Raw genomic sequence first — 22716 nt, forward strand, 5'->3', positions numbered from 1 at the left:
TCTGCATCCCACCCTTCCCCCACTCCATCAGGGACTCTCTGTTGTGTTCCCTGTCAGGGCGGTCATTGGTGGTAGCCGGGCACCATCCAGTTCTTTTGGTCTCAGGCTGATGAAGTCTCTGGTCTGTGTGGCCCTTTCTGTCTCTTGGGCTAATACTTTCCTTGTGTCTTTGGTGTTCTTCATTCTCCTTTACTCCAGGTTGTTGGGACCAATTGATACATCTTAGATGGCCACTTGCTAGCTTTTAAGACCCCAGACGCCACTTACCAGAGTAGGATGCAGAACATTTTCTTAACAAACTTTTGTTATTCAAGGCTGTAATCTTTACGATCTTTACGGAAGCAGATTGCCAGGTCTTTTCTCCCACAAAGTGGCTGGTGGGTTCGAACAGTTGTCCTTACGTTAGCAGCCAAGTACTTAACCAGTGTGCCACCAGAGCTCCTTCACCCCCTGGTAACCACTAGCAAACTTTGGTCTCTGTGCATTTGCCTTTTCTGGATATTTCTTGTAAGGTGGCCATACAATATTTGTCCTTTTGTGTCCGACTTATTTTGCTCAGCATAATGTTTTCAAGGATCATCTGTGTTGCTGCATGTATCAGAACCTCATTTCTTTTTTATGACTGAATAACCTTCCATTCTATGGATATGTACCACATTTTGTTATCCATTCATCTGTTGAGGGGTGCTTGGGCTGTGTCTGCCCTTTGGCTGTGGTGAATAGTGCTGCAGTGAACTAACAGCATTGTTTTGTATTTGTTGTATTTGTTTTTCTGGTATTCTGCTTATGGCAAGAGACAGTTATCTTGATTGACAGTTATGAAGTGAGGGTTCCTTTTTAAAGAAGTTTATTTAAATTAAAGAAAATTAGTTGCTTTAAAGAAAATGTTAAATAGTTCAGATGTTAAGTAGGTAAGACATAAACTGATGGTCTTACCCAAAAGACAGAGGTTTGGGATCTGCTGAGATCTGTGGGTGTCCACAGGCCTTTCTAACCATTACCAGCTAAACAGTAATGTACTTGGTAAGAATCGGCACAAAGCTGGTCCATATGAGGCGGAGCTTAAAGATGCCCCAGACTTCCATCTTCTCCAAGCTGCTGAACCACTCCAGCATCTCTAACACCAATCACTCCCCCTCCCCTCAGTACCCTTCTTCCCCCCGCCGGGTATGGTAATTTGCTGCAATGTCCACAAAACCCATGAACTGTACTTATGGTTAAGTGGTTTATTAGGAGGTAACAGGATCAACTTGGGAGTAATTGGATACAACTCAGGAGACAGAGTGCAGTTCCACAGTCAGGACAGCTCTCTCAGCTCCTCTCTGTCATGCTAGGAGGCCCTTCTCTAGGCCGAACACGGCTCTCTGCCACTGGCTACCACCATGCGCCTGGTGGCCTACAAGGCTCCTGATGCTTCTGCTCTGCCACTGGGCCTCGCTGGAACTCTCCCCTGCTTGGGCAAGTGTTATAGCTCTTTTGGCTCCACCAACAAGTGCCTAGAGACACCCTGCTCTGTCAGCAAGCCTCCTGCCTGAACTCTGTGGACCGGCAAGCATCATTGCAGCCATCTGCTGGTTCCATGGTTCCCATCTCCCGTGTTACAGCTCTTAACCCATTTTACACCTCTTTGAGGAGGTTCCCGCCTTCTGTGTCTAAAAATCTCTTGTCAACTTGGCTGCTTTTAAGCAAGCTCCTTATCAATTTCAAGACATGGCCCTCCCAGCGAGGCCATAAATGGACCAGTCTCACGCAAGGTCACTTAATCCTGTTGGGTGGTTTTACGCACTCTATTTGCATAGTAATCGACCAATCCCTTGCAGGATTGTGGCTTAGCCGATCATTTCAGCAGAATTATAAACCCAAGGCCAGAAAGGTTATATATGAGAGAAACCCATTTGACTGCACCTCTGCCCCACTGAATTACTCCCCCTCCCCCATGGAGACTGTAACCTTCCTTCCTCTAGTACTTGCTGAAGTGTTTCCTGTCACCTGTAATTCCTCCCCTCTGTTGTCCAAAGCCGCCTATCCTTCAAGGCCCAGCCCGAATGCCCCCCTCCCATCCAATCCCAAGGTAGGAAGGCCTTTCCCTTCCCTCCTCTGAACTTCCCTGCCCCTCGGGTTACCTGGAGTCTGATTGGCTGGATTTGAAATGCAGTTGGTCTTCCTGCTGTGTGACGGGGCAAGACACACAAAGTGTCTCCAAGCTCCTGTTTCCGCATCATAAAATGGGAAGATCAAGCCACCTCTTGGGGTTGTAACGTTGACTGCTGAGAGAAAAGTGTGAAGAGGGTCATTTTATACACAAAAATATCACCGAGAGGAGCTGAATAGTATACCATTCTATGGATATACCACATTTTATTTATCTATTCACTTGGGTTAGGGTTCTAAATTCAGCATGAAAAGCAAATATCAGTCACCCTGGAAAATCCTTTGAATGGTCTGCTCTTCCTGTTTGATGTCTGAGTCTTTAGACCTTCCTTGTGGCCTTTAATTAGTTCTCAAGTGTTCTAATCATGGCTGTGGACCAGCCAACCTCTATTCCCCTGCCTGGCAATGAGTTCTTCTTTGTGAGTAGTCAAGAAGCCCTTAAAACTAGTACTTTATTCTTCCCCACAGAACAGCCACCAGGTGTTGACTTGCAGCTGCTCATTTGCACCCATTGCTTGGTTATTTCTCTCTCTCATTTTTGGCTGATGGGGTATTTAGTTGACTACTGTTGACTCCACAACAAATGTAGAAAAGTCAGTTTCTGTTTGCCTTGGACTCCTCACTCCCAGTGCAGGCCTGTTGCAGAGCAGGCACCCCAGAAATGTTGGTTGAACGACTGACTGATAGTCCTAGCCTCTCCTTCTCCCTTCCAGATCGCGTCCAAGGACTGCACGGCTGGCTCACCCCTAGTATGGCCAATGAAGAGGATGACCCAGTTGTACAGGAGGTAACTGCTGGTCCCTACCCTCTGCCCAGGGTGGCAGGGAGAAGAGTTGGGGCCCAGGGCCACAGGCAGCAGGGCTGGATCCCCTCTAGCCCTCCTCAGGCCATTCTGGGATCTGTTGGCCTCCAAGCGACCCTCAACCCTGGCCATTCCCTCTGTTAGAACTCTCCTCCCCCAGATATATGCATGGCTGACCCTCACTTCCTTCAGGTATCCAATCAAACATTACCTTATTGGCGAGTCCATCCCTGACCACCCTACCTTGTGTGCCATTCTCCTCCTGCACCCCTCCCCCATCACTCCCTTGCCGCCTTACATTGGACGTAGCACCTGTCACCCCTTAGGCATTTGCTTATTGTCTGTCTCCTTCCACTAGACTATAAGGTGCCCAAGGGCAGGGATTTCGTCCTGTTCACCACTGTATCTGTAGAGCCAAGAACAGTGCCTGGCATGTAATTGGTCTGCAGTGACTATTTGTTGACTGAATGAATGAATGGGCCTGACAACTCCCTGAGTCAGGACTTAGCAGATTCAGTCATTCAGCAGTTACTCATTGAACCCCTCTTATGTGCTGGGGGCTGTGACACAACCCTCGGGAAGCTCATGGTCTGTGGGGCAAGACTGACAAAGGAGGTGTCTCAATATGCACACAGTTGGGAGGTAGGTTCCAGAGTCAGCAGAAAAAGGAAAAAATTAAACCCTTCCAATCCAGGACCTAGACCTTTGGAAGTCAAAAGCCCAGAATTAACTGCTTTTGGCTCTGGCCTCCTTATATGTGGTGGCTAAAGTCTAGTTTGAAGGGAGGGGGCAAGGAGACCTCTGGAGGTGAATGAGGGTAATTCATTCTTGTTTTCCTTTTGGAGAGGTGCTGATTCCGTTTCCAGATCTGAGTTGTTTAAATAGATTTAAACATGACTCTACTGCAGTAATAGGAATTACAATGAGGGGATTGGTGCTAGGGTAGAGGAAAGCTGGAGGGATTCTTAAGACAGAGGCGGATGCAACCTAGGAGCCCTGGAATGCTTCCTGAATAAAGTGGTGGCTCAGCTGAGTCCTTAAGGCATGCACGTGGGAAGGGCATTCTAGGTGGAGGGAAGAGCATGTGAAAAGACCCAGAGGTGGGAGAGAGCTTTGTTCCAAAGAAGCTAGGAAGCAGAAAGGTAAACTGTTGTGTGCTGGGGCAAGGCCAGGTCATCAGGAAGGGCCTTGCAGACTGCATTAGGACAGGTTAATAGGCCAGTCCAGGTGCCCTATCTTCCAAGCAAGCCATCTTACCTGGCTCTAGCGAGCATCCTCAGCTGGGCAGCTGGGGGGAAGATGTATTTTTATTGGGTTATGGTGAACCTGGGTTGGGGGACCAGGCCCATACTTGTCTCCTGGTCCCCTGGGAGCTGTAGGGAGGGAGCCCTGGGCTGTTGGCTGTAGACATATCCAGGTAGAGACTTGATTCCCTTTGTTTGTAGCATGCTAAGGTATTTCCTCTCCCCTAGCCTGCTTCTCTGAGCCACTACCCTTTACCTGAAACTCAAGTGCATGCCTGGGGCAGGTCAGGCCACTGTGTTCTGTCTCCTGGTTAAGTCTTCTTCCTTTGCTTCCCAGATCGATGTGTACTTGGCCAAAAGTCTGGCAGAGAAGCTCTATCTGTTTCAGGTAATTACGGGACTTGAAGTTAAAGGGGGAGAAAAGCAAGTGCTGGGGGGATGGTGGGGATGCAGTAAGTCATGGGCAAGGAATAATGGCAGATGTCAGCCTTGCAGAATGTGTGATAAGATAGTTCCCTACTTTGGTGAAAGGTAAGACAGTACACAAGATTTAAAAAAAGAAAAAATCATGAGTAAAAAATGAAAGATAGTTCCCTATGCTTTCATGGGTGGGTTAATATGAGTCTGTCATTTCGAAAATGGGAAAATCAAGGCAATGGCCACACGAGAGGCAGAACGGTGTAGTGGTTCAAAGCTTGGCTCTGGGGTCAGACTGCTGGTGTTGAGGTCCAGCTTGGCTGCTCATCAAAAGGTCGGCATTTGGAATCTGCCAGCTGCTCCTTGGAAACCCTATAGGGCAGTTCTACTCTGTCCTGTAGGGGTCGCTATGAGTCGGAATCGACTTGACAGCAATGGGTTTGGTTTTTTTGCTTCTTTATAACTTAGCTGTGAGCCCCTGGACAAGTTCCTTAACCTCCCTGTGCCTCAGTTTCCTTGTGTGCAAAATGGTTATAGTAATAACGGGGTCCCATCAGGTCTCTGGGAGGGCTGGAGGGGTCCATATTAAAGTGGTTAGAACCTTGCCTGGCATAGCTAGCATTAGTAAGGATAGCTGCGTCATTCTGAGGCTCACGGGGGGACTTGCTGGAGGGTGAACAGCAGGTCCAGGGCAGAGTTGGTGAGCCCTCAGTCCTGCGACCGTGAGTCCCACCTAATTGTTATCCCTGCCTCCTCCCCTCCCTGTTGGCCAGTAGCTTGTAGTAGTGGCTGACATGTATTAAGTACTGACTCTGTGTAGGCACTGTTTACAGCATTTGGATGTATTAATTCACTCAATTCTCATATAACTCTATGTTTATTATTATTTTAAATAACTTCATCAAGATATAATTCACATCCTTACTACTCATCCATTTAAGTATACGATTCAGTGTATTTTAGTACATTCAAAGAGTTGTACAATCACCACAGTCTAATTCTAGGACATTTTTATTCCCCCTAAAAGGAACTCTGTACCTGTTAGCAGCCACTCCCCATTGCCCCCTCACTCCTTTCCTCAGCCCTAGGCTGATCTACTTACTAATCTCCTCTCTCTCCGGATTCGCCTATTCTGAACATTTCATATAAATGGAATCAGACAATATTGGCATTTTGCGTCTGGCTTCTTTCACTTAGCGTAATGGTTTCAGGGTTCGTCCATATTGTAGCATGAAACAGAACTTCATTCCTTTTTATGGCTAATGACATTCCTTTGTGTGGATATACCTCATTTTGTTTATCCATCATCAGCAGATAGACACTTGGATTGTTTCCATTTCTTGGTTGTTGTGAATAAGTATTGTGTGGACCAAGCCAAAAACCAAACCCATTGCTGTCAAGTCGATTCCAACGCATAGCAACCCGGAAGTTGAGAGTAGAACTGCCCCATAGGGTTTTCAAGCTGTAAATCTTTGCAGAAGCAGACTGTCACATCTTTCTCCTGTGGAGTGGCTGGTGAGTTGGAATCGCCAACCTATTGGTTAGCAGCTGAGTGCTTAACCATTGTGCCACCAGGACTCCTTTTGTATGGACATGTGCTTTCATTTCTCTTGAGTTTATACCTAGAAGTAGAATTGCTGGGCCATATGGTAACTCTATATTTAACTATTTGAAGAACTGCCAGACTGTTTTGCACCGTTTTACGTTCTCACCAGTAAAGTTATTGCAAGTATTTTTATCCCCATTTTGCATATGAGAAAATGAGGCATGGGTTGGCTAATAGCTTGCTCAAGGAGCCTGAGGTTGCTCTGAGCCCTGAACTTGGAGGAAGGAGGCCTGGTGTCTCCTCCCCTGTCTGTGCTTCTATTAGCCATGTGCTGTGGGCCTGTCATTGGGCAGTCTTCACCTGCTTCCTTGACTGCAAAATGATGGCAGTGATGGTGGTGGTGAGCCCATGTATTACTGGGCCCATTTGGGTTCCCAGTGCCTGGGCATGTGCCTATGTCCCTGGAAGTCAGAGACAGAGGCCCTGTGCTGGTGTCACCTCCCTTTGCTTCTTTCCATGCTCACAGCAGCCCTGTGAGGTGAGGAGACTGGTGCTCAGGGAAGCAAGGAGCTTGCCCGAGGTCTCACAAATACCAAGTGGCAGAGTTGGGACTGGAACCCAGGCCTCTCTAATTCTAGAGCCTGTTTCTGTCACTACCACCCTTCCTAGCCTGAGGTCAGAGGGTCTCAGAGCTGCCCTGGGCTTTGGCTGTCTAGCCTCCTGGGCAGTTTGATGACCTGTCCCAGCCCTGACTCTTCTTGAGGGCTCAGCCCAGACCAGCTGTGCTCCGGGCAGTGCTGCTCCTTGCACCGCAGCCACCTCTGCCCTTCCTGGCCTCCTCAACCTCCAGCCCAGAAAGCAGGGAGAGGTCGCAGTTGCTATCTAAGTGAGCTTTTAGGGAGTAACCCTTTCCTTGGCCTAGCATGGAGCTGATCTGAAATTGCCCTAAAAGTGGAGTTGACTTTACACATGCTCGTGCGTCTCCACTAGGCTCTTCAAAGGCTGTAATGGTACAAGGCCTTGATGGCCAGAGCTTTCTTTGAGGACCAGTCTAAACCAGGGCTCATCCCCTGGTAGAGCAGTGTGCGGGAGAGGCTGGGTCTAAACCAGGGCTCACCTCCCCGTAGAACAGTGTGTGGGAGAGGCTAGGTCTAAACCAGGGTTCACCTCCCAGTAGAACAGTGTGCAGGAGAGGCTGGGTCTAAACCAGGGCTCACCGCGCCCCTCTCCCCCCACCCGCAGCAGAACAGTGTGTGGGAGAGGCTGGGTCTAAACCAGGGCTCATCCTTCTGGTAGAACAGTAGAACAGTGTGCTGGAGAACGAAAAGAAAGGACTGATATCGAAAGATGTCCGTGGTGTGTTAGGTGCAAAAAAGCAGGTTTCAGTGTGAACCCTTTTAAAGTGTGAACCCTTTTATATAAAAATAATTGTACACATGAGGAAGCTGAGGCCCAGAGAGTGCTTTCTGAGGGGATTGGTGGCAGCCCAGCTCCCGTCTCTTAGCTTTTATTATGGGAAAGTTCCCACATAGGCAAAAGTAAGGAATGATGTAGCGAGTGCCCATCTATCTATCCATCATCCAGCTGCAATGCGGCACAGGCTTTTGTCAGTCTTGTTCCTCCTTGTCTCCTTTAACTTGCCCTTCCATCCCCGTGTGACCTGAGAACTGGTACCTAGATCTGGGACCCTTGCTCTTAATTCCCGCGGCAGTGCTTCCTGGGTTACTAGAACCTTCTGGGCAATGCACACAGGGTCTGTTTGAGTTCCCAATGTTTGGGCATGTCCCTGTGCCCCTGGAAGTCAGAGACATTCTAAAATTGCCCTTTGGAAGGAGGCCAGTGAGAAATGGGGCTGCAAGTGAGACCAGCGGCATAGCCTTATGGCCAGGCCATTGGGGGCCCTACTTGAGGTGGGAGGGATGTAGCTATTGATCCTTGGCCAGAGGCCCCACAGGAGCTCAGCTCTGGTTGAGGGCTGAGTAGGTGGTCTGACAGCCCCCTTTCCCTCCCTAGTACCCTGTGCGTCCAGCCTCGATGACCTACGATGACATTCCGCACCTCTCAGCCAAGATCAAGCCTAAGCAGCAGAAGGTGGGCCTGCCCTCTTGAATGGGGGTAGGGAGGCGAGGGGGCGGGCCCTTTGGGGACTGGAAACCCAGAGAAGGGGCTATTGGAGAGTTAAGGGGAGAACCAGGTCTTGAAAGTCGAGCAAGGAAAGAGTTTCAAGAAAGAAGGAAGGTGGCAACTCCAACACGGCCAGGGAGGACGAGGCTCAAGATGGGTCAGTGAGCAGGGTTGGGTGTGTATGGAGCAGGGGTCACAAATGCATGTTCACAGGAGGAGGCGGAGCGAAGATGTGGGACGCAGGCCTGATATGTCTGGTGCCTAAGGGGATGGGGAGAGCTGGAGGCACCTGCCCCGTCCATAGGCCGGCCACAGCTCAAGCCCAGAGATGCCACGTGGAGCTGTTCCTCCAGTATTGCCAGCTCTGCTGAGTTTTCAAGAGCAGTTGGTAATAAGGATTTTCATGAGAAATCTCTTGGTTTTAAATGTTGGCACCTAATTTAGATCTTTGGGGGTGGGGTGGCAGGACAAACAAAGCTGTGAGCCCCCTAATAGAAGCCCTCTGGCGTTTCTGTTGGTATTTGGGTTTGTGGTTTTTGGTGTAGACTTCAGCCTAAGGGCCCTTGGGGAGGGACCGGTGTCAGAGGTGGCCATGGCAGGGTTGGGGCTGTCCCTTGGGGAGTTGTGCCTTGGAGTCCTCATAGCAGGTGGGGGTGCTTGGTGCCTCCAGGTAGAGCTTGAGATGGCCATGGACACCCTGAATCCCAACTATTGCCGCAGCAAAGGGGAGCAGATCGCATTGAACGTGGATGGCGCCTGCACTGACGAGACCAGCACATACTCCTCGTGAGTTCCCTGGCCCCTGAGCCCTCTAGGCTTCGTGGTGTTCAAGTATGAGGCTTCGGAGGGGGGCTGGAAAGACATCTATGTAGTCCCCTCCACCCCATTTCTGGCTCCCGCCAGCATCCTGGGAGGGTGTGTGTGTGTCACAGATCCTTCCTAGATCACTGCTTCTCTCTTGCTCCATGCAAGCTGATAAGGCCTGGGGCTTCTCATCCCCAGCTCCCCTCCTGAGGCAGACCTAGCCTGCCCTTGGCCTTGCGCCCTGGCTGTTGGATTTTAGAAGGTGTCGGGTGGAATGGGCTGTGCCGCCTAGCTCTGGAACTTCCTTCCCCTTGACGTGAGTTCTCTCTGTGCTCCCAGGAAGCTGATGGACAAGCAGATCTTCTGCTCTTCTCAGACCACCAGTAACACATCCCGCTATGCGGCTGCGCTCTACAGGAAAGGTAACGGGGCTGGGCATCCTTGGACTGTGCTGGCTCATGAAGCCTGATCGGCAGCACTCGGGTGGGAGGGGAAACAGGAAGGGGCCCAGACAGGGAGAGGCAGTAGCTAGCCTAGTGTCCTGCTCTACCTCCCCCGTCTGCATAGCACCCACAGAGGCCAGGCAGGCTGTGGAAGTAAGTGTGTGTGGAGTTGGTGGGAAGCTGTCAAGCAGGGCCAGATATAAGGCAATAGAGAGGAGGGGAGCAGCCAACTGTCTGGGGCAGGTGGCAGCTACACAACTGTAGTCAGTGCGTATGTAGGAATACAGACCCAGGGGCACCAGGCCTTCGGGCATTGTAAGACAGCCCAGAATTCTGGCCTTTCAGGTGAAACCTGAGGTTTTAAAATTGACAACTAATTTAAGTGGGAAAAGAAAATACTCACAGGGCCAAACAGATTGTCAGGGTCCTGGAATTGGTCCCCTGTGGGGACTTATGGCGAGACACTGCCCAGCCTGATATCCGATGGTGCAGCTCCGGGGTCAGCGTCATCCTGTTCTAATCAAGGGAAGTGAAAACATACGTCCACTTAAAAATTTATACAAAAATGTTCATATTGGCATCATTCACAGTAGCCAAAAAGTGAAAACAATCCAGATGTCCATGCACTGATGAATGGATAAACAAAACGTGGTTATCCATACAATAGCATATTATTCAGCCATATAAAGGAATGAAGTACTGATACATGCTACAACATGGATGAACCTTGAAACATGTTCAGTGAAAGATTAAAAACCGACTGTCGTCAAGTTGACTTTGACTTATAGGGACCCTGTAGGACAGAGTAGAATTGCTCTGTAGGGTTTCCAAGGCTGTAATCTTTACGGAAACAGACTGCCACATCTTTCTCCTATGGAGTGGCTGTGGGTTCAAACTGCTGACTTTGGTTGGCAGCCGAGCACTTAACCACTGCACCACTAGGACTCCTTTAAGTGAAAGAAGCCAGTCACAAAAGGCCACATATTATTCCATCTATAGGAAATGTCCAGAATAGACAAATCCATTGAGACAGAAAGTAGATTAGTGGCTGTCGAGGGCTAGGGGTGGAGAGGAAGGAATAGGGATTGACTGCTTGTGGGTACAGGGTTTTTCTTTTTGGGGTCTGAAAATGTTCTAAAATTGACTGCAGTGATAGTTGTACAACTCCGAATATGCTAAGATACAATGAATTGTGCAGTGGGTGAATTATTTGTTGTTGTTAAGTGCCGTTGAGTCGTTTCAGACTCAGCAATCCTGTGTACAACAGGACGGAACACTGCCCAGTCCTGTACCGCGCTCATGATCATTGTTCTTGATCGTATTTGTTGCAAACACTGTGTCAGTCCATCTCATTGAGGGTCTTCCTCTTTTTCGCTGACCCTCAGTTTTACCAAGCATGATGTCCTTCTCCAGGGACTGATCCTTTCTGATAACATGTCCAAAGTATGTGAGATGTAGTCTCGCCATCCTTGCTTCTAAGGAGCATTCCGGCTGTATTTGTTCCAAGACAAATTTGTTTGTTCTTTTGGCAGTCCATGGTATATTCAGTATTCGTTGCCAACACAATAATTCAAAGGTGTCAGTTTTTCTTCGGTCTTCCTTACTCATTGTTCAGCTTTTGCATACATATGAGGTGATTGAAAACACATGGCTTGGGTCAGGCTCACCTTAGTCCTTAAAGTGACATCTTTGCTTTTAATACTTTAAAGAGGTCTTTTGCAGCAGATTTGCCTCGACTGCTGCTTCCATGGGTGTTGACTGTGGATTCAAGTAAAACGAAATCCTATTCTCCATTTATCATGATTGCTTATTGGTCCAGTTGTGATGATCTTTGTTTTTTTTATGTTGAGGTGTAATCCATACGGAAGGCTGTAGTCTTTGATCTTTATCAGTAAGTGATTCAAGTCCTCTTCACTTTCAGCAAGCAAGGCTGTGTCATCTGCGTAACGCAGGTTGTTGATGAGTCTTCCTCCAGTCCTGATGCCATGTTCTTATAGTCCAGCTTCTTGGATTATTTGCTCAGCACACAAATTGAATAGGTATGGTGAAAGGATACAACCGTGACACACACCTTTCCTGACTTTAAACCGCGCAGTATCCCCTTGTTCTATTTGAACGACTGCCTCTTGATCTATGTACGGGTTCCTCATAAGCACAATTAAGTGTTCTGGAATTCTTCTTTTTCACAATATTATCCATAAGTTTTTATGATCCACACAGTTGAATGCCTTTGCAATGTCAGTAAAACACAGGTAAACATCTTTCTGTTTTTCTCTGTCTGACATCAGCAAAAATATCCCTCGTTCCACATCCTCTGCTGAATCCGGCTTGAATTTCTGTCAGTTCCCTGTCAATGTACTGCTGCAACCCAATTGGAATGATCTTCAGCAAAATTTTACTTGTGTGTAATATTAATGCTATTGTTTGATAATTTCTGCATTCTGTTGGATCACCTTCTTTGGAATAGGCATAAATATGGATCTCTTCCAGTTACTTGGCTAGGTAGCTATCTTCCAGATTTCTTGGTAGACGACTGAGTACTTCCAGTGCTGCATCCGTTTGTTGAAACATCTCAATTGGTATTCTGTCAGTTCCCGGGTCTTGTTTTTCGCCAATATCTTCAGTGCAGCTTGGACTTCTTCCTTCATTACCATCAGTTCTTGATCATATGTTACCTCCTGAAATGATTGAATGTTGACCAATTCTTTTTGGTACTCTGTGTATTCCTTCCACCTTCTTTTGATGCTTCCTGTGTTGTTCAGTATTTTGCCCATAGTTTGTCATACTGTGGGGGCTTGTGTGTTGCTGGAAGCTATGCCACCGGTATTCACATACCAACAGGGTCACCCATGGTGAACAGGTTTCAGCTTAGCTTCCAGACTCAGACAGACTAGGAAGAAGGACCTGGTGGTTTACTTCTGAAAAAAATTAGCCAGTGAAAACCTTATGAATAGCAGTGGAACATTGTCTGATATATGCTGGAAGATGAACCCCTCAGGTTGGAAGGCACTCAAGACAACCAGGGGAGAGCTGCCTCCTCAAAATAGAGTCAACCTTAATGACATGGATGGAGTCAAGCTTTCGGGACCTTCGTTTGCTAATGTGGCATGACTCAAAATAAAAAGAAACAGCTGCAAACTTCCATTAATAATCGCAACGTGGAATGTACAAAGTTTGAATCTAGGAATATTGGAAATTGTCAGAAATGAAATGGAAAGCCTATGGTCGATATCCTAGGCATTAGTGAGCTGAAATGGACTGGTATTGGCCATTTTGAACCAGACAGTCATATGGTTTACTACACCAGGAATGAATGACAAGTTGAAGAGGAATGGCATTGCATTCATTCATGATCAAAAAGAGCATTTCAAGATCTATCCTTAAGTACAATGGTGTCAGTGATAGAATAATATTCATACACCTACAAGGAAGACCAGTTAATATGACTATTATTCAAATTTACATACCAACCACTAATGCCAAAGATGAGGAAACTGAAGATTTTTACCAACATCTGGAGTCTGAAATTGATCAAACATGCAATGAGCGTGCATCGATAATTACTGGAGACTGAAATGCGAAAGTTGGAAACGAAGACGTATTGGTAGTTGGAAAATACGGCCTTTGTGATAGAAACAATGCTGGAGATCACATGTTAGAATTTTGCAAGACCAATGACTTCTTCATCACAAATGCCTTTTTTCAACAACATGAACAGTGACTATACACATGGACCTTGCCAGATGGAATACACAGGAATCAAATCAACAAGAGATGATGGAAAAGCTCAATATCATGAGTCAGAACAAGGCCAGGGACCGACTGTGGAATAGACCGTCAATTGCTCATATGCAAGTTCAAGTTAAAGCTGAAGAAAATTAGAACAAGTTCAGGAGAGCCAAAGTATGACCTTGAGTTTATCCCACCTGAATTTAGAAACCATCTCAAGAAGAGATATGATGCATTGAACACTAATGACTGAAGACCAGACAAGTTTTGGAAGGACATACATGAAGAAAGCAAGAGGTCATTAAAAAGATAGGAGAGAAAGAAAAGACCAAAATGTATGTCAGAAGAGACTCTGAAACTTGCTCTTGAATGTCGAGTAGCTAAAGCGAATGGAAGAAATGATGACGTGAAAGAGCTGAACAGGAGATTTCAAAGGGTGGTTCAGGAAGGCAAAGTAAAGTATTATAGTGACATGTGCAAAGACCTGGAGTTAGAAAACCAAAAGGGAAGAACGTGCTCGGCATTTCTCAAGCTGAAAGATCTGAAAAAATTCCAGCCTCGAGTTGCAATAGTGAAGGATTCTATGGGTGAGTTGTATGCTGTGTGAATTATGTCTCAGTAGAGCTGATAAATATGTCAGGTACTTAATTTATTAAATATTTAGAGTTTACAAAGCAATAAATGAAGCTAATTTGAACACTTAGGAAATAGAATAAAATCAAAACTAGTATCAAGTAACTACTGTATACGCTTCTGTCTTGAACCAGAACCAGTGTCACAAGGATATAATCCTTTAAAGCCACATTCTTGCCACCAGGGCCGTTCACTTATTTACTCCTATCACAAGCATTCTGTCCCCTCTGGAGTCCAGAGAGCTTTCACTGGGCCACTTAATGCTCCTAGCACTCTGGTTTCTGCTCTTTTAAGTCTCCATTGACTTGATTGGAATCGATTGTCTTTGCACTGCCTCCCACTTAAGAGCTGTGTGTGCACCCTAACTCATAAGGAAAAGCCAGTCTTTGTCAGAGACCATGGAGAAACTCCTCATCTGGCTCCATCAGGGGCCCCTTCTCAAGCCATGTTTGCACTAGTCAACTTCTTAAAGGCACAGGTGGGTCTGTGACAGGAAGAGGTGGGAGGATGAGAAGGAGGAAGTCTGAGAGTATGTAGAGGGTAGAGGTAGTTTTTAGTCTGATTAAAGGCCTGGAGGGAGGAGAGAGCAAGGTGTGCTTGGTGTAGACACATTGCCCAGTGTAACTGTGGGACGGTAGGGGCTGGAGTTGGGAGGGCCTTGAAAGCTTGCCAAAGGATTTGAATGTAGGCCTTAAGGAAGTGTGTTTGGTCAGAAGAGCCCAGGTTCATGTTCTGACCCGGGTTATGTACTTGCCCTGTATCCAGGACCAAGATTGGGTCAAGAATGACCTCCGGCCTGGTGACCCCAAGGCTGTAGGATCCATGGGCAGGAGAAGGGGTGAGAAGTGATGTGATAGTTGAACTAGGCCTTCAGGGAAGTCCTGGGCCCTTGGTGAAGCTCCATTGAGCCAAGTTGGGTGGGTTGGCCCCAGTTGCTAGCTTCGGGTTGCCCTTCTTCCTCTGCTAGGTGAGCTGCACCTGACTCCTTTACATGGCATCCTGCAGCTGCGACCCAGCTTCTCCTACCTGGATAAAGCTGACGCCAAGCACCGCGAGAGGGAGGCAGCCAATGAGGGTGAGCTCCAGAGCCCCAGCCCTGCTGCTGCCTGTCTGTCTGTGTCTTGGCAGGATGGGTTGGTCATGGGAAGAATCAATGAAGGATTTGGTTTGTGGGGGCGGTCCTGTACATAGTAGGATGTTTAGTGGTATCCCTGTCTTCCACCCACTAGATGCCAATAGTATCCTCTCCCCCAGCTGTGACCACCAAAATGTCTCCGGACATTGCCAGATATCCCCAAGGGAGGGAAATCACTCCCTGTTGAAAATCCCTGACTTATGTGATTACCTTATGTCTAGAAGGAGCATCCGCAGACACCCCTTGCTTAGGCCCCCTGGCGAGTAGGGTTGCGAGTGGGGAGCTTGGGGCATCACCAGTGGCTGCAAGCTAGGAACTTGTTTCTCTTGTAGCGGGAGACTCTTCGCAGGATGAGGCAGAAGAAGATGTTAAGCAGATCACGGTGAGCTCTGGCCCACAAAGGGAGGGGCAGCCTGGGAGGAGCAGGGCTGGCTCTGTAGCTCAGCTGCCTGGAGACGGCTAGGGGTAGGGAGGGTCTCAGCAGGAAGTGGACTCTGAGGTGAAGCAGTTACTGAATGTCTGTCCTCCTTAGAAACTCCTTGCCGGGCACCTAGAGGGAATGGCCTACCCCTGCTCAGCCTGGTTTGTCACCGCTGTAAGCAGGGTAGTGGTCCTATTTGGAGATTGGATCCTGGGGCTTGGCTGGAATTGCCTGGGAAGAGGAAGCCAGGGCACAGGGGACCAGCTGAACCCACAGGCATAGACTTACCAGAGCCAAAGCCACCTGTGAATTGAATGTGGAAGTCTGTCTTTTCAATGGAGCATGGATGGAGAGTTTCTATTTTAATACACACCTGTTGTCATCGAATTGATTCCAACTCATAGTGACCCTATAGGACAGAGTAGAGCTGCCGCACGAGGTTTCCAACGCTATAATCTTTACAAAAGCAGACAGCCACATCTTTCTCCATTTTAATAGTAACTCCTTTATTTTAAAGATTATTAGAAGGATATTGGTCTGCCATTCATAGTTTATAGTTTCCCCTATTTAAGCATATGGGCCCTGGGTGGCACAGACAGTTTGCGTTCACTACTAACCTAAAGTTTGGCTGTTTGAACTCACCCAGTGGCTCTGCAGAAGAAAGTCCTGGTGATCTGCTTCCGTAAAGATTACAGCCAAGAAAACCCTATGGAGCAGTTCTACTCTGTAATACGTGGGGTTGCCATGAGTCAGAATCAACTTGACCACACTAGGTTTGGTTTTTGGTATTTAAGCATGTTTAGATTAAAATGAATCTATTTAAAGAAAAATACTACACAGTTATGCAGGGTGGTACACAGTGTGGTTAAAGTTGTGAAGAATGTTTGTCCGAAATGAAGATGGGCCAATGTTGGCATAACTGACATGGGGGGCTTGCTTAGGCGCTGGATGGTTGTCCTGGTTCTCAGTAGCCTGCTGGACAACCTTAGATAATGCCCTTGTCTCAGGAACTGACTGACCCTCATTTAACAAGACATTCTTAGGCCAGTATTCTTTAAAGAGCTTTCTGGCTTTGGCATCCTATGATTTGATAATCTGGCCCAAGCACCCACACAGCTCCTTTCATGGGAGGTGAGCTAGGGCTTGGGCCCTTCAGGACTCTGTAAGTGACAGAAACCCAGATCAAACTGGCTTGAGCCCAAAATGGAATGTATTGGTCCATGTTACTGAAAAGTTCAAGGGTAGTTTCAGGCATGGCTGGATTCAGGCACTCAATCTCCAGGTCCTGTCTTCCTCAGTTGGCCTCTTTCTCAGGCAAGGTGTCTGCCCCAGTGGTAGAGAGAAAGTTGTCCCCAGCTCCAGCTTCCAAGACTTCTGGGGAAAAGAAACTTCTTTCTCATTACTTCTGTCTAAAGTCCGAGGCTTAACTAACTCATTGGCTTGGCCAATCCTGAACCAGTCCCTGTGGCTAAGAGGACCTGATGCTCTGATTGGCCAGGGCTGAGTCATGTGCCTACTCCTGTCGCTGGGAATGTGTGCGTGTGTGTTTGGTGGGGCCGGTCAGGGGATGGTCAGGCATTAACTTCCCCTAAACTAAGGGAAAACTGGGAATTTCCCAAAGGAAAACGGGGGGTGCTGTTAGCAGTGGAAGGGGAAATAGATCGGATGGTGTGTAGGCAAAAGCAAGAGAAGCCTGCTCCCTGGCTTCAATCTAAAAGGCCTGTGTGAGAAGGGAGTCGAGGGGGAGGCTGTCCCCAGATGTGGGGTTCTCTGATCTGATAGAGGCTGGAGCAGTAGCCTAGGAAGGGTCACAGCCTGAGAGCATCAGTCCTTTCCTCCCACCCCCAGGTGCGGTTCTCCCGGCCAGAGTCGGAGCAGGCCCGCCAGCGCCGAGTGCAGTCCTACGAGTTCCTGCAAAAGAAGCATGCCGAAGAGCCCTGGGTGCACCTGCATTACTACGGCCTCAGGGTGAGCCTTGGGGTAGGGTCCGGAGAAAAGCCCCAGTGCCCAGGAAGCCATTTGGGGTGGCTGTATCATCTCACCTTTAACTTATTTCAGATTGAGCTGTAGCCGCTTGGTAATACCACCTAGAGAGAATTTAAATACGGTGGACAAATTGCCCACCATTCCAGCAGTTCCACTTGGTGTGTGCCTCAGAGGGAGCGGGAGATGAGAGACGAGGCCGGGGGATTTCTGGCCTCCTCCTCCTGAGCGTGAGCATCTTGGCTGGGCTCGGAGTGAGTCTGGTGTTTGGTTATGTATTTTTCATGCAATGTGGGCCCTGAATGTGGGCCAGCGCTTCATCTGCTGCTCCGCTGGAGAGCCGGCCATCTGCCATATGCCCCAGAGTGCTCAGAGTACCTTCCAAGGGTGATTTTTGCCACATATTTGGTTTCATCTCACGCATTGAGTTCAGAAGCTAATCCTTGAAATTGCACATCGAGTGAGGGAAGCAATGGAATATTAGCTCTCGAAGGCTCCCTGACATTTATTTGAGGAGGAGCAACTCCTGATTTCTCTACAACTTTCCTGGAAGAAGTTTGTATTGTCAGCCTTAGACTCAGGGTCAGACTGCCAGAAAAAAAGCTCTGCTGTTTCCTAGTGTGTGACCTCAGGCAAATTACCTAACCCCCTGCACCTTAGCTTCCCTATCTGAAAAATGGGAATAATAATAGTACCTACCTCATCCAGTTACTTTGAGGGCGAAATGAGGTAATGTATATACATAGCCATTGGAACAGAGCCTGGAACCTAATAGGTACCCAATGAATGTTAGCGTTACTTTTATCATCCCTGTTAGTGTGCCTGCATTACCGACCTGGCACTGGGTCCCAGGGTGCTGCCTTGTGTGGGTCGTCATAAAGCCAGAGAGAGAGTTGGCTGAGGCTACATCTGAAGCCTTGAGTGTCATGCTCAGGAGTTGGATGTGATGCTGTGGTGTTCGAGCAGGACAGTGCGGTGACTGGGTAGAACATCATGCAGGGGGTGAGAACTGGGTGGCAGAGGGGCCTTGAGGGTGGCCCGGGCCCGGGATATCGGCTGAGGCTCAGCCCCGCTCCTCCACCCCCTCCCCCAACAGGACAGCCGTTCTGAGTACGAGCGCCAGTACCTGCTGTGCCAGGGCTCCAGTGGGGTTGAGAACACGGAGCTCGTCAAGTCACCCAGGTGGGATCGGCCAGACCAGGGTGGGAGACAGATGCCGGGCCCAGGGCCCAGCTCCTAAGCCTGACATTGACCCCCAGGGGGGTCTCTGGTGTGAGGACTCCTTCCTGGCCAGTCCTCCCTTGGGACTATGCTCCTTTCTCTAGTGTGGGGCAGGGGTATAGAGGAAGGGAGAGCCCTTTGTCCTCTGGAGAGGGCCAGAGGTAGGCATGGAAGGGGTGATCCTTGTCTTTCTGTGGGAGCTGTTCATCTTGTGAGTTTGGCCTCTTCTTCCCCTCCCCTAACCCTTACCTGGGCTCTGGTGAGGAGGCTTTAGCCTGCATACAAGCTGTGTTCACGAGCAGGGGTGGAGCCCTTGGAGCCCCTGACCCCTGCCCTCTCCCCCACAGTGAGTACCTCATGATGCTGATGCCACCCAGCCAGGAGGAAGAGAAGTGAGTAGGGCTGGGCTGGGTACCCCCTCCCTCCCCTGGCCCGGCCTGCTCTGACCCATCACCTTTGTTCTCAATAGAGACAAGCCTGTGGCCCCCAGCAATGTCCTGTCCATGGCCCAGCTGCGTACCCTGCCCCTGGCCGATCAGATCAAGATCCTGATGAAGAATGGTGGGTGGCTCCCCTCTGCCCTCCCGGGCACCCAGGCCTGCCTGACCCAGCTTACAGCTCTGTCCTGGTCTGGGAGGATGGTGCGTTTCGACAGGCACAGGGCTTCACAGCTGTCCTCACCACTCCCTGCTGTGTGTGCTTGAGCAGGTCCCTAATACTCTGAGCCCCACTGTGATTATCTTTAAAGGGGGCTCAAGATTCAGAGACAGGAGGCTGCTAGAGGGCTTAGTACAGGGCCTCAAATGAACACGAGCTGTGGTCATTTTAGTAACGAAACGTTTTCATTGCACTGTCTCATGTGCCCTCACCAGGCTGCACAGTTGGGACTGGTCTCCTCTTGGAGAAAGACTCCCTGCTGTGCCTGGGGCTGCCAGGGTGTGGAGCCTCTGGCCTTCCTGGGGAAGACTTGGGGACTCCCTGTCACCCTGCTGCCCTGCTCAGTGCTCACTTGGGCTGGGGGCTTGGGAGGCTGGGAGGCAGCAGAGCACAGTGATAAGTGATGTCCTGGGCTCAAATCCTGGCTCTCCACTTTTTAGCTATGTCATCTTAGGTGAGTTTTGAAACCTCCTGGGCCTCAGTTTGGCCCCCTGTAAAATGGGAGTAATAATAGACTCTTCCTTATAAAGTAACTGAGGATTCAGTGAGATGCACAGTGCCTGACACATAGTAAGCAGCCAGTGAATGTCAGGTATTATCTATGTCATTGCCATGATTCACATGCGGGGAGCATCGTGTGAGTTTGAAGCTATGCAGATTCTTGTTGGAAGAGGGAAGGACCCAGGCCCCTCTTACCTTTTCTAATATCTCCCATGTCCTCCTCAGTGAAGGTCATGCCATTTGCCAACTTGATGAGCCTTCTAGGCCCCTCTATCGACTCTGTGGCTGTTCTGCGTGGCATCCAGAAGGTGGCGATGTTAGTCCAGGGAAACTGGGTGGTGAAGAGGTAAGTTCAATCTATAAGTGCTTTTAATAGGAGCACTTAATCCATTGAAATTTAATGTAATTACTAATGTTCCGGAGCCCAGGTGGCGCAGTAGTTAAGAGCTCCACTGCTAACCAAAAGGTCCGCAGTTCGAATCCACCAGTTGCTCCTTGGAAACCCTGTGGGGCAGTTCTACTCTGTCCTGTAGGGTTGCTATGAGTCAGAATCAACTTGACGGCAACAGTTTTGGGTTTTTTTGGACTAGTGTGTTCGGCTTAAATCTACGGTGCTATTTTCTGTTTGTCCTGCCTACAGTGTATTTTCGTTGTTGCCTTCTACTGAATTGATTCTTTTTTATTATTCCATTTTTTCCTTCTGCCTTGTAAATTATTCTCTTAACTCTTCCAGTAGTTATCCTGCAGATTTCTGCATATATTCATGACTTGTCACAGTTTAATATTAATTGCTGTTTTTGCCCCTTTCCAAGAAAATTCAAAGACCTTAGAATATTTTGTACTTATCGTCCACCCAGCTCACCTGCTGTTGTATTTGTGTACTTTAATTCTCTCTCTGTTTTAAGCCCTGCAATACATTATATTGTCTAGTCAGTATTCTTTAGACTTATTCATATATTTACCTTTTAATTTTGCTCATCATTCCTTTCTACATGTTTGAGTTTCTATCTGGGATAATCTTCTGCCTAAAGAATGCATTGGTGCAGGCTTGCTGGTGATGAACTTTCTTGGCTTTTTGTTTATCTGAAAGCATCTATTTTACCTTCATTCTTTTTAATCCTTTTATCTGATTTTTCCTCATATAAGTTGGTGTCAAGTGCTTTATCTTCAGTCTCACTAATTCTGATTTCCATTGCCTCAATTCTGCTCCTGTGACTTTCTACTGAGTTGTCTAATTCTGAAATTTTATTGTTAATCTTCTGGATTTCTGATTGCTGTCTCTCTGTGGATTCTTGCAGCCTGTTAAATTTGTCATGCTCTTCTCTAATCTTCTTAAGTTCCCCTATTGCGTGTTCTGCGTTTTGCCTAATTTCCTTCCTGATTCCTTGAAGAGTTCTGTATACTAATCTTTTGTATTCTGCCTCTGGTAATTCCAAGAAATTTTCTTCTTCTGGAAAATTTCTAGATTCTTTATTTTGGGAGCTTGCTGAAGCCATCATGGTCTGCCTGTATGTGATTTGATATTGACTGTTGTCTCTGAGCCATCAATAAGTTACTATATTTATTTATGTTTGCTTACTGTGTCCTAGCTTCTTGTTTTGTTTTGTTTTGATATGCCAAATAGGCTGCTCGTGTGAGCTAGCCCGATCACCGGCACCCCTGAAGCTCCAACGTCCTGCCACCGGGTGGCCAGAGCTGCCACTAAGTATGTGAGCCCAGGAGTCCGCCCACTCCTCCTGTATGGATTCAGCTCAGGTGTCCAGGTAGTCAACCACCAAGTGTGTGGTGCAGGCTCTCACCTACAGTTCTAGACCGGCATGGGTGATTGGTGTAGGCACAGGCATCTGGCTGCAGCAGGAGGACACATGCTGAGCAAGGCAGGCAGTTGACGGCCACCCCTGAGTGGCCAGGAGAAAAGTGTGTCTCTGTTCCCTAGAGCACGTATATGGGTGGCTTTTGAAGCCAGACTATGAGCACCCAGTGCTGTTGTCTGTTAGGACTGGGGGACACTTATTATTCTTGGGCCCCTATCGCAGGTGGCTAGGTGGCGTGGGTGGAGCCACCAGACCTCAGGCCCCTGATGTGGGTAGGTGAAGACCCCACTTAATGGGCAGAGCAGTGTCAAATGTCACGAACTTGTCACTTCACAGCTGAAACAGTTGAAGTTAGACTTCAGGTATATACCCTGTTGTACTGTGGTAATGAGGGCCTACGCTGTTGAAATGGGCCCACACAAGTCTGTGCAGGGGGAAAGGCACTCAAAGTCCGTGGATCCCTTATGCCTGTGCCCAGGCAAAGGAGCTGTGCCTACCCTGAATTCCTGGCTTAGGGGAGCTGGTGGATTATTTTTCCCCTGTTTGTTCATTTATTCATTCTCCAAGGCCAGGAGAATGGCTCAGGGCATGTGATGGGTCCTACTTCCGGCCCAGGGGACTCGGCAGTCGCTGAAGCCATCCCAGACCCAGTGCAGAGTAGGGAGCAGGGAGGTAAATGGAAGAGAGGTTTTTCCCTAAAGGGGATATTTTTGATCCGTGCGGTAGGCCAGATGCAAGTACCTATCTTAGGCCGATCAAGGGCTGCTTCTCACTAATTCTGGATGGCTGAGTAAACTCTGCCACTGGGTCTGTCCCGATGTGGAAAACACCTCCCAAGCACTGCTGCTTGTCTGTCTCACTGCCCAAGCTGATCCGGCCTGAAGGGGTGATCTGGCCTGAAGGGCTCAGGCTCTCGCTGATTCAGGTCTGGCAACTCCTCGCTGCTTTCGAACTGTCTCTCCCTCCCCCTGCACTCAATCTGATTTCTCAAGTTTGCCTTTGATGTTCAGGGCTCCTAGATTGTCATATAATTGATTCACTTGTTTTTTTGGGTCTTTGTTGTAAGAGGGACCACCGGAAGTGTCTGACTA

General features: G+C 48.3%; 1 protein-coding gene across 2 annotated transcripts in view; it reads left to right on the forward strand.

The window, feature by feature from the left end:
• The window catches only part of POLR3E (RNA polymerase III subunit E), a 51005-nt gene that overhangs the window by 6574 nt on the left and 21715 nt on the right, over nt 1-22716 (forward strand). Inside the window, exons 2-13 of one of the 2 annotated variants that reach the window (XM_004373323.2) lie at nt 2865-2938; nt 4535-4585; nt 8174-8251; nt 8955-9070; nt 9428-9510; nt 14861-14968; nt 15361-15410; nt 17298-17417; nt 18529-18614; nt 19001-19045; nt 19123-19214; nt 20037-20157. In XM_004373323.2, the coding sequence (XP_004373380.1) occupies nt 2903-2938; nt 4535-4585; nt 8174-8251; nt 8955-9070; nt 9428-9510; nt 14861-14968; nt 15361-15410; nt 17298-17417; nt 18529-18614; nt 19001-19045; nt 19123-19214; nt 20037-20157 (986 nt within the window). In that variant the 5' untranslated portion in view covers nt 2865-2902. Of the gene's footprint in view, nt 1-2864; nt 2939-4534; nt 4586-8173; nt 8252-8497; nt 8673-8954; nt 9071-9427; nt 9511-14860; nt 14969-15360; nt 15411-17297; nt 17418-18528; nt 18615-19000; nt 19046-19122; nt 19215-20036; nt 20158-22716 lie in introns of those variants that run through there. The other variant, XR_002823576.1, reaches the window with a different exon arrangement.

This window comes from Trichechus manatus, unplaced genomic scaffold (assembly GCF_000243295.1).
Source record: "Trichechus manatus latirostris isolate Lorelei unplaced genomic scaffold, TriManLat1.0 scaffold00024, whole genome shotgun sequence".
In the NCBI taxonomy this organism is placed as follows: domain Eukaryota; kingdom Metazoa; phylum Chordata; class Mammalia; order Sirenia; family Trichechidae; genus Trichechus; species Trichechus manatus.